The sequence below is a fragment of the Xenopus laevis genome, chromosome 8L, assembly GCF_017654675.1.
Source record: "Xenopus laevis strain J_2021 chromosome 8L, Xenopus_laevis_v10.1, whole genome shotgun sequence".
Classification (NCBI taxonomy): Eukaryota; Metazoa; Chordata; class Amphibia; order Anura; family Pipidae; genus Xenopus; species Xenopus laevis.
The window spans coordinates 63,244,191-63,256,518 of record NC_054385.1 but is presented as its reverse complement, the minus strand read 5'-3'; the positions used below and the strand labels follow the sequence as shown (position 1 = coordinate 63,256,518).

The 12,328-nt window shown below is 37.9% G+C and overlaps 1 protein-coding gene across 1 annotated transcript; it reads left to right on the top strand.

Moving 5' to 3' along the window:
• Window positions 1-513: 513 nt before the first annotated feature.
• Window positions 514-7,498, top strand: tbcb.L (tubulin folding cofactor B L homeolog). Its single transcript, NM_001091220.1, is given in 6 exon segments — window positions 514-795; window positions 2,790-2,933; window positions 4,058-4,154; window positions 5,692-5,883; window positions 6,182-6,254; window positions 7,245-7,498. Coding segments are annotated over 6 exon segments (741 nt in total). The 5' UTR covers window positions 514-678; the 3' UTR covers window positions 7,363-7,498.
• The last annotated feature ends 4,830 nt before the right edge of the window (window positions 7,499-12,328 follow it).

Sequence of the window (12,328 nt, the reverse complement as noted above, 5' to 3'; positions counted from 1 at the left end):
TTATTTATTCCAACATATAAGTTATTGTAGTTATTTTTTTCTTGCATCAATTTTTGTCGCTTGCAGAATGCTGTAATTTGTCAACAATAAAAAGTAATTTATTGCAGCCAATGTTTCCTTTCAGTCGTGCTTTGCTGAATTGTGTGTCGGACTGGGGCTGCTTGCGACATCAGTAGGGATCGCGATATGCCGCCACAGTCCGCACCTCCGTCAGCGACACACACCAACTTCTTCCCCAGTCCGACTCTGATTGGTTTCCTTCCATATCGGCGGTTGCGCAGAACGCTTTCCGTGTTGACGACATAATATGCAATTGGCTTACACTGTAGATGGCCGTGAGAATCCTCCCTACTAAAACCATTGGCTGTATGCAGTCACACGTGACAGGCTACGCTTGTCAGTACGCCGGTTATGTTACTGCCGCTGTCTTGTTATTGGTTATATTCTGGCAAGCGGGTTCTTGCGCTTTAACCTACTCTCATTTTTTAATTGGTCTCTTTGCTTCAAGGCCGTAAAGAACCATCTGCGATTGGCTGCAATTGTTCAACCGCTTCTTATTGGCTATTTCAGCCCGAAGACAATTCTTCCATTTGCTGACAGCTCCCCGCCCTCTTTTTAATTGGTTGTCACGTTCTTCTTGGTTTATACCGGAGGTTTGGGTCCGCTGCCGCATCCATCATGAGCTCCGTAACGGTGAGCTCGTGTCCGACCGTGACTGTGCGAATCAGCAGCAGCCTTAACTCCTTCACTGCGGAGAAGAGACTGGATCGGGGGCTCACCTTGGCAGAGCTTAAGGTTTGGAATAAATAGCGTGTAGGCTGTGGGTACTGACGTTAAAACATATTTGGGAGAAAAACGCAGACTCATTTTATAAAGGAGTCTCTACATATCCAGTTAAGTGGCGTGACAAAATCATGTGACTAGGGAGGAGGTAGTCGACATGAGGCGCTTAAGGAGCAAGTGGGTGTGGTACAGAAAGTGTCAAAAGCCGATTGTGTGTGGAGGTTCATATGAACAAGGCTACTGGCTTATAAATGAAAGGGTGACTGTTGTATAATGATCACCATGTGACTGTTCATATGTAGAGACAATTCTACTCTTTGATGGTGATGAAATAAATGGTGCAACGTTTGCTACAAGTCTAGTAACACATGGCAACCAATCAGTGGGTGGCTGTTATTTGTCAGCACTATACTGCTGTTTGGTTACTAGGCTTGGGATGTCTGCCCTTTTTATTCCATTACCACACTTGGCAGTTCTGTTTTTTTTTCTAGATATTGCATTGATTGCAGCTGCAAAACCTTCAAAGATCTTTTAATGTGTTTTTCCAGGGCCGGATTTACATAGCAGGTGCCCCTAGGCCCGCTGTCGTTCGTCACCCCGTCCCCTCCCTTATATTTGCTCAATAGGTATTGGTGCATGGGAAATTTAAAAAAACAGATGTATCCCCTGCGAATTCTCAGTGTTTCTGAACAAATGTGGGTGTGGTTGGGCAACATGCCACCCCCTAAAATCCTGCCACCGTAGGCCCAGGCCCTGGTGGCCTCTCCACAAATCCAGCGCAGGGTCGGACTGGCCCACCAGGATACCAGGAAAACTCCCGGTGGGCCCAGGTGTCAGTGGCCCCTCATTCTGCTAAACGTTTGGTCTATTTCATGGTCATTCCTTATGTCTATCATAACAAAGAGGCTAAATAGATAGATTGATTATAAAATAAAGAAAACAGACTAGGAGAATAGAGTTGATTGAGGAGATGAAGAATATTAGTACTGAGAGTGGGCCCCTGCTCTAAGGTTTTTGGGTGGGCCCCTGGTGTCCCAGTCCGACACTGAATCCAGGCCTGGGTTGTACACCTTCCAAAAACTTTCAGTTGTTTTCATATTGTTTACTAGAAATAAAGACAGTTTTTCAGTTATTTTCCATGTTTTATTTTTTTACACTTTTTCCAAAATTGAAGTTTAAAGTTTAATGTATAACCCTGTCAGTTTGGCAGCTCAGTGATCCAGGTGCAGATTCTGAACGGTTACAATTTGCTACATTAATTAATACATTTCTCAGCAGCATCTGTGGAATTTTAACTATTGTATCAATTCTAACAGCCGTCTTTAATGAAACGCCTAGATTCTGCTCAGCAGGGCCAAAGATAAGAAATGTATTAATTTAGAATGGTTTACAGTCAGTGACTTTTTTAAATTGACATTCCCCTAGTATTTTCTATGTGTGCAGACTATTTTTTTGTGCACTGCGCAATTCAGTGGGATGGAACCAAGTTAATAATAGACTGAGCGCAAACAACATTTTTGGTGCTCTCCACAATGTGTTGTGTGTCTACATGGGCATGTAAGAGGAGTTAAGTGTAATTGCTTATTTGTTAACGAATACGTTGTGTATTTCAGCCACATGGTAGGCGTATCATTGATATCACTGCACTGTAAAACTTATGGAAAGTTAGGCTAATGCCACATGAGGGCTCATCTTGGCCTTTGCTTTTTCATGCCCACTCCGCTGACATCTCCTTCCTTCCTTGTCTGCACCCGGATGCATTTCATCTGCCTGGGTGCAGGCACACATGGTGTATTTCAGAGCAGAAATGCAAACTCTCGTTTCGGTGCTGAAATCAGCCACATAAGAATGCATGGAAGTAAGGAGATGGCAACATAGGGGCTAATTCTTGGTCTGCATTTTTCAGCAGGTGAATATAAGCCCTTGTTTGACATTAGCCTTAATGCCGGTTTTCACTGTACATAATTTGTCAGCATAAATACTAAATACCCTTCTCATTTTTATAGTGTAAGCTGGAGTTAGTGGTTGGGTCCCCAGCATCATGCATGGATTTGCAGCTCTACGGTACAGAGAATGCCTTCCTTCTGAATCTTGATCAAGATGATGCACTTTTGGGATCATATCCAGTAGATGATGGCTGCAGGATACATGTAAGAATCCAACATTCTACAAGCCCTTATGCAGTACCACAGTCTTTTTCTGTTAAAGTTTGGCTTTTTACTCTAGTGTGCAAAGACAGAAGCCTAACTTTTGGTACTTTCTCAGTGATTTCGCCTATCCTTGTCCTTTAAAGGGGGTTCACCATATGTTATAGAATATCTAATTCTGAGAAACTTTTCCACTGGCCTTCATATTTTCTTTTTTTTATAGTTTTTGAATTATTTGCCTACTACTTTTGATTCTTTCCAACATTCAATAGGGGTCACTGAACCTGAGATCTAAAAAAAAATATTGCTCTGCAAGGCTACAACTTTATTGTTATAGATCCTTTTCATTACTCTTTCTTGTCAGGCCCTCTCCTTTCATGTTTCAGTCTCGCATTCAAATAAATACTTGGTTGCTAGGTTAGTTTGGACCATAGCAACCAGATAGCTGTTTAAACTGGAGAGCTGCTAAATAACTAAAAATAACACCTTACAAAAAAAACTAAAACAAATTGCAAATTGTCTTAGAATATCACTCTCTATATCATGTAAATTCAATGGTGAACAATCCTTTTACATCTGCATTGTTCATTTGAATTCTGCAAATGCAACTTAGCTTTTCTTTACATCCTGAAAAGTTTTCAGTTTTCATTAATCACTTTTTTAATCTGATAAACTTCTGTATTGCATTCATTTGATGAAATGAGACGATACATATGAATTTTACATATTTTTTTATATTCTGACCCTATATTACAGCATAGTGTCAGATGCTAACCTTTTTCATATAAAGATCGCATATTATGAACTATTACTGCCAATTAATGGTGTGTTTTAGGATCCTGAAATTTATTCAGAAATTGATTTTTTATTAACACGTGTATTGCCTTTTATATGAAGAAAATATGTTAAAGTTTTAAAGATGTTTAAAACAAAGATGTAAGCCATACCTTGGATATGCTTAGTTGAAAATTTATTGACCAATTTTTAAGCAGCTAAATGGGATGTTGCGTATCAGATTGGAGAAAAAATGTTTTTTCTTAAAGTGTTAATACAGTATATGCCCTTTAAATATGCTAACAAAATAAATTGTTTCATAAATTGGATCTTATTTGCTTAATTGTTTGCAGGTGATAGATAAGAGTGGAGCAAGGATCGGAGAATATGAAGACCTCTCTAGGGTCGAAAAATATGAAATCTCAGACAACAGTTATGACAAAAGAACAGGTACATCTCCTTGATTTCTTTGTAATCCTGAGGTAGTGCTAACAGCTGAAAAACAGGGCATTATAATATCCATTATAGAAGCTCAAACCACAATGCAGTTTATTTGGGACTGTTTGATTTTTACAGACAAGCCAGTGACTTCTTTGGTGCATGACGGATAAGTAAAAAAAACCACATAAAATATTTAATTTTGTCAGATTTTTGTACTCTCTGCCTTTTATAAAATATGTGAAGGCAAATTCTATACACTTGCAATGGTGCTTGAGAAGCCAATCGTGGAGAAGAAGGGGGAAGTACATGAATGGATGGATTTGCCCTGTTGCATTTACTAAAGAAAAAATACAGTAGGTCCTTTAGAAAGGGACATAATGACTAGTGGCCTCCCTCTGCCTTCTTTTCTTTTTTTTTTTTTTTTTTTTTTTTTTTTTTATATAATTTTCTTTAAACAAAATGGGCTTCACTGAATCTGTACAAGTATGGGATCTGTTATCCAATAAACCCATTATCCAGAAAGCTCTAAATTACAGGAAAGCCATATCCTATAGACTCCATTTTAATCAGACAATTTACATTTTTAAAAACAATTTCCTTTTTCTCTGTAATAATTCAGTACCTTGTACTTGATCCTAGCTATACTTATTGGAGGCAAAACAATCCTATTGGGTTTAATTAATGTTTAAATTATTTTTAGCCGACTTAAGGTATGGAGATCCAAATTACAGAAAGATCGCTTATCTGGAAAACCCCAGGTCCCAAGCATTCTGGGTAACCGGCCCCATACTGTTATGAGCCAGCTATACCATGTATCTGGTGCTAGGACAGTCAGAGTAGTCAAGCACCTCTTCAGTTGTTGCTGACCTCACAGAAAGGGTTTGTAGCTATAGAATACATTGCCATGTATCGAGATGCAGTTGTTACGCACTTTACTGATGTCTGTGACTAGTCATATGCTTGCTTAGAATATCAGTTGCCTTTGAGTAGCTTGCATGCAGTATTCCTCAATGACACTAGCCTTCAGAAAACCTGTCGGGGCAGTTTTGTTTGAGATGTATATAGTATGATTTGCTTGGGGTTCTGGCTTACTTTTGAATGGTCAGATATATCTGTACTACTTGATATTTATACATCGTTTATCGGGCCCTGCCCCCCTGCCTTAAAGATATAAGGATCTTTTTATACTTTGGTACTGTACTATGGTCAATTTCACTTCATGCAGACAGTGCCCTGGTCGGTATTTGAATCCTGGTGCTTTAAATCTAAACACTGACCACCATGCTGCCAATGCTCGAAGAACCATTGTCTTGCCACACGCTGATAGTGCAGTTAGTCTCGAATACAGTTGGGTCAGCGAGTTTTGGTCTTTGGATTAAGTAAAGTAATGAATGGCATGCATTTTTTCCTTTTATATGCATGTTTGAGAAGTAGATTGATGTTGCCACTTATAAATATTGTTAATGACTTTGAATTTGTATGTCTAACCCTGTATCAGTAAATAATTGTATCCCTCTTTTTACCTTACAAATTTTCCTTCATGCAGACTCTGTACGCTCCTTTCTGAAGAAGAACAAGTTAGGGAAGTTCAATGAGGCAGAAACACAACAAAAGCAAGCAGAACAGGATTGTAAGCTGGAGGAAGAAAGATTAGCCGCAAAATCCATCACACATGGGGCAAGATGTGAAGTTCGAGTAGCCGGTCAGCCAACAAAACGTGGGACAGTCATGTATGTTGGTGAGTGCCAACTGACTTTTTAAACATTTCATTTTAACAAATTAAATGAATTCAACACCTACCTTAATATTTCAATGGAACGATTGTAATTGGCTGTTGGTAAATTTATTATCCTTAAAGGTTTAATGCTAGGTACTTCCCCACCACTCCATTGAGCTGAAGAAGCCACTCTACTAGATATTGTTGATCATGACCTGGATGAATGAAAATCTTTCTAGGCATAATGCTGACAAATCTCGTTGTATTAGCTTTAGTGGAGATAAATGCATATTAATGGGGTTTTTTTTTTTTTTTTTAGGTTTCACAGACTTTAAACCTGGATTTTGGGTTGGAGTGCAATACGACGAACCTCTTGGGAAAAATGATGGCAGGTGAGCTGTGACCCCAGTAGGATATAGAGGTCATGTTGTGGAGCTATGAAAGGGAAGTATTAAGGATAACTTTAGAAAGTATTATGTTAGAGGTCAAATAATGCATATCTGCAACTACAAGAAAACCCTCACTAGGGCTTAAGCTGGCCATAGACGCAAAGATCCGATCGTACAAATCAACGAATGATCAGATTTCCCCATCTCCCCTGCCACTAACCATTCCAATCAAAAAAAGTATAAAAGAACAGATCAGCCGATGTTCTGCCCCTGACAGCAATCGGACGAAATTTATGTCCGACAAAAGCTAGTGACAGTCTGCCACTGAAAACCGTACAATCGGCAATACACGCAGAGATATTATCGGCAGGCGACAAATCTTTTAACCCGTCTGATTGACCAAACAACTGATCTCCGCCGGACTCTCCACACACTGTCCGAAAATCGTACGAATCCTCGATTCATACGATCAGATCTTTGCGTCTGTGGCCAGCTTTAGATGATGCACTGTTCTGTTGGTTGAATAGGTCCAAACATAAGTCATCTTTTCTAGACAGTTTTGTGTTTAGAGGCCCAGACTGTCATTTTATGTTTCTGAAACCTCCTATATTGTGGGATAGACTTGTTAAACCACTGTATGTCCAAAATGTGAGTCAATGCTCTGCTTTAGGGAATAACTTTGTCATGGGGTCCAAAACTCAAGCATCTCTCTCGTGTGCCATAGGGGTACAAATAGATATAGACTGTAGGTTCAGTAATTCATGTACCAAACCTTTATTGATACAGAATGAAAGTGTTATTTCTGGAAGTATATGACACTTTTTCAAGTTAAAGCACTGTCCCAAGTTAACTGAGCTAATGAGAGCTTGCTACACAGCATCATTTACTGTAGGACTGTGCCTATTTTCAATGTCTGTAAGCTTGCAAACTTGTTACTACATAACACTGTGATATTGCTTTAAAGCTAACTTTGCCTCTTCCTTCTATTTCTAGTGTTGAAGGAAAGCAATATTTCACGTGTATGCCGAAGTATGGAGCATTTGTGAAGCCACAGTATGTGGTAGTGGGAGACTACCCAGAGGAAGACTATGGTCTTGATGATGAGATGTGACCTTGCCAACCAGTTTCTTTAACAGTTCATTTCTACTGTGCCTCCTTACATTTCCTTTTCTCCTCTATCACTCACCTATTTTACTCCTTATGTATTGATGTTGTCAGAAAAAAAGAATGGTTTGAATTTTGTTGTCCATGAAACACTTTTTTCTCTGTTTGTTCTACAGCTGACACAGTGCAATTGTGTTTGTTTTGGGTTTTTTTTCATTTTATCAGCTAAAAGAAATTTGTGTATACCTATTGTAGGAACCTTGTGTCTATCTTGTCTATATTCACACGCTATGCAAAATATTCAAATACCTTTTTAGCTAAGAAAATTAAAAAGGTTTATATTGGTTTAGTAAATGCAATTATTTTGCATAACCTGTGAATGTGTACATTTAGAACTTGCATTCATTGGTAACAACACATAGAATCAACTTTTTTTTGCTCCAGGTGACTAAAATGATGCAGGTAATATCCGATATATTTATTGTTTTATAATTTCTGCTTTTTTAACTGTAAAGCATAAACGTTTCTGAGAGGAGTATGCTAATATTCCTGCATCTTTATGTTGTGTGAGAATATTAACATGTTTCTACAAGTTTTCCTTTAAAGGTAAAAAGTACCCTGCCTTTATGACATGAGCTTATTCAGTTAGGCTTATATATAAAAGGTGCATAAACACAATCTGAACTTCCAAAAATAGTTTTTTTGTATACAGACCTACATGATTCATTGAAACCATGCTGGTCTGCCTCTTACTTGTAGACACCTTAGGCTAGCAGAATCATTCAATTCATCCCTAATCTTGTTCTATTGTACAGTGATGGATTCTGCACAGAAGGTGCATACACTGCATGTCCAACAATGCTGACTGATAGCTTTCTACTAAGGATGTCGGACGATTTCTTAGGCTTGTTTGAAAATAATATAATCTGCTGGTGCACTGTGTATGTCAGGGAAAACTTTGTGGTGAAAACAATTCATAATTGTTTGGGTGCCATTGCTGCGTAAAGGATTAGTAAACCTTAAAACATTAAGGTTTTTAGATTTGGTTTGGCCAAACTTATAATTGTGATCAGCTTAATCTGATGGGGTAAAGAGGATAAGGTCTAACAGCAGATGGGATTTCTGGATTCCACGGGATGGTGATCCTGACAGGGAGTAGTATGGTTGAGGTTAAATTATCCAACTAAACCAGACAGGTATGGCCAGATTTATTCAGCATTACATTTTATGCTTGGTATACTGGAAATCATTTGTGAATGAGCTGGTGTGGGCTTGGTATGTAGCTTTGACACTACCATAAAGCAATTGCCCTTTGCTATAACTTCTGTAAAAAGAATGACCGCGACAGTGTAGGATGAACACCTAAAAGCAGTGCACACAGTAAGATTTAGTATGTTCTATGATACTTCTCAGATCATTTCCTAATTTTCATTTTACTCATTAATGTATAATATGTGTTAATTTATTTGTCTTAAAATCTTATGCTCATACCGGCCATTGCTTTTGTAACTAAGGCTTTGCTAAGGAATAGTTGCAGCAACCAAAAGGAAAAGTGTAAATTGTTTTCCTTTACGCTATATGGAAAGTGCCATGGAAATGTAACAGGGCATGAATAATATCCAAAACTACAGGCAGGCTTATTTTCTGGATCTCTTCACTGATATCTTTATGCCATTCGTAGAGCAGTTACAAAATGATGTAGTGCTTAAAAAAAAAGTCTCCCTGTTTTGCCTTTCTATCTGTCTGAGAAAAGTAACTAATACAAACTGTGCAATATGCCATAAGCTTTAGATAGGTTCATACATATAACGATAAACAGAACTCTGCAGCTCTTTGTAGAGCTATACGATGAAATCTTCGAATTTTACTGTACTGAGCCATTTGTTTAGCATTTGGTAAATATGCTCTCAATTAATGGGACATGTGGTTTGCTTCTCTACATTGATTCTTAACTGAAATTTGATACATTAGCATGGTCAGCTTGTAAGTATGATGAGCTCAGTGCAGCTGTGTTTCATATACACTAGGCACCATGTGAAAAGCTGAATAAATATGTATATAAAGTATAAGCTGTGTAGATTTTTCATTCTGAGACATATATTCTAATGCTTGGTGGAGAGTTGTGCAGTGGTATAGCATGCTCGTAAATAATTCCAAAATCTCAATCTAGCTGTACACTATTGACCCTGTTCCTCTATTATTACCTGTGAATATACATGGATTTCTACCTAGATCAGACTACCTGTGGCACTTTAACTATTGCTGAACATCAACTCCTACTGGCAGTTGGCAATAATTCACAAAAGTATCTGCATTTGAATTCTGTTCTCCGCATAAGCGTCAATATGGATGAATCTTAGAAAACAAATACCATGCAACAAGGCCATTAATAATTACGGAAAACCATGGTTTCGACAGATTTCTTCATTCTTATTTTTAATGAATGATCCGCAAAATTATTTAGGATGTATAGATTTCTACATTTGATTAAAAAAATTCAGAGCAAAGTGCAAAAAATGGGCACAAACAAAGTTTTCATATTGCTCTCTAAGAAGACCTTGTGGCTGACGGCGCTTTACACTGTATTTTAATTTTGGATTTTTGATCTGACCATGGAGACAACATTGTGTGGCTGCAAGTGCTTTGTACATGAACACTAAGGGCTGCAATATTGAACTTAAGTCTATTAAATATTAGCAATTACTTTTTATAAGAATTATGGGCATACAAAGGGGATACAAAGAATCATTATGTACTTGTAAAAATATATATATATTTTACTAAATGATACTGGAACATGCTTTACTCCATACAAAAGAATAACATAAAGGAGATTGTATTCATATGAGGCAGTTTTAGCTATTATTCCCATACTTTTAAGGGGTTGTTCACCTTTGAGTTAACTTTTAGTATGATGTCGAGAGTGATTTGCCGAGACAATTTGTATTTGGTTTACATTTTTTATAATTTATGTTTTGTTATTTATTCAGCAGCTCTCTGGTTCACAATTTCGCAATCTTGTAGCTAGGTTTCAAATTACCCTAGCTAGCAACCATTCATTGACTTAAATAAGAGACTAGAATATGAATAGGAGAGAGCCTAAATAGAAAGAGGAGTAATTACAAGTAGCAATAACAATAAATTTGTATCTTTACAGAGCAGTTGTTTTTAGATGGGATCAGTGAGCCCTATTTGAAAGCTGGAAAGACTCAGAACAGTAGCGTCACTAGAGGGGGGCGTGACGTGCAACCGGGCCCCGCCCCCCTCCATATGGCCGCATTTTCAGTGGCGCATGGGCTGCAGGGGGGGCCCTGAGGGGGTGCGGGCCCTGGCCCGCTCGCACCCCCTGCTCCCCCGGTAGTTCCGCCACTGACTCAGAAGAAGAAGACAAATAATTAAAATAACATAAAAATTAAATAATGGAGACCAATTTAAAAGATGAACTTGAAAACTTGAGCTGGTGCCAGTACTGCCCACTTTTCCGAGAAAACATGTTCAGCTTCGGGTTCGAGAGCTACTAGCATTTATAGGCTATTCACATGAATGGAAGTTTTCAGGCCTCATTTTAAAAACAATGTGTTCTACCTTCTGTGTCAAAGCGAATACAAGTGCAGGTATTTCACTCAAAGTGATTCCTGAGCTAGTGGACACGGATAATACAGTGGTTTAGGAAATGTCATGATCATTGCTGTCCTTTTAGGATTTATCTCTCATAAATCCTGTAATCTGCATATATAATGAAGCAGGTTTTGGTCCAAGGGCAATTGCAGAGAGGGGATTTTCCATGGTAATGTGACTGTAACCTTGACCCCTGGCAGCTGCATCCCATGCTGCTGAAAATGAGATTCTAAGCAATTTCCCAATATACATTCTTCAAACATTTTCAGTGGTTTGGGTGTAATTTCTAAATGTAATGGCAATTGAAAGCAGTGGTTCTAATCCTGAATGCATCTCTAGATACATTCCAGAAGGCAAGACAGTAGAGACAGTCAAATGAATAACAACAATTGCTTTTCTAGCTATTAGTACTGGAATTGACACAGGTAACACACTTTACATGTAGCAATCCTGTGCAATCATGCTAAAATGGCTGCTTCTGTATATTTGCACTTTTTGGCACTTTATTGCCTACAGTAGTGGAGACACAGGCAAAACAATTAAATTATATGTATGAGCTCACTGGAGTGTTATGCTGCTATTTATGTTGAGAAACCATTAAAGGGTTTGTTCACAATTAAGTTAAATTTCACTATGAGGTAGTGATATTCTGAGACAATTTGCAATTGGTTTTCATTATTTATTTGTGGTTTTTGAGTTGTTTCGCTTTTTATTAACAGTTCTCCAGTTTGCAATTTCAGCAATCTTGTTGCTAGGGTCCAAATTACCCTAGTAACAATGAACTGATTTGAATAAAAGACTGGAATATGAATAGGAGAGAACTGAATAGAAAGGGGAGTAATATAGCATATAATGGGTTTGCACACTCAAAATAATATACAAACAAAATGTAAATTTCTTTTATATAGATTTATAGCAGTAAAATGTACATCAGGTAGATAAATTGCTTATCTAATATAATTCATACACAATAATACAGACAAATATATACATACCACCAGTTTTGTAAGTTCAAGGCAAAAAGGAAAAACAAACGGATACACTTTGCCAAAAATGAGAATACCCCAACATTTCAAGGGAGGATCCCCCTTGACAAAGGCTATATTGCCGAAATGTTGGGGTATTCTCATTTTTGGCAAAGTGTATCCGTTCCTTGTGGTTTGTTTTTACTTTTTGCCATGAACTTACAAAATTGGTGGTATGTATATATTTGTCTGTATTATGTAAAATAATTTGCTCCCAGAAATGGTGTAAATGTTGCTGTAAAATAAATGGCACATATATAGAGTTACGCTATTGTTTCCATGTGCCAATTAAACATTTGTCTTTAGCTTCAGAAATCAATCAATGCCAAG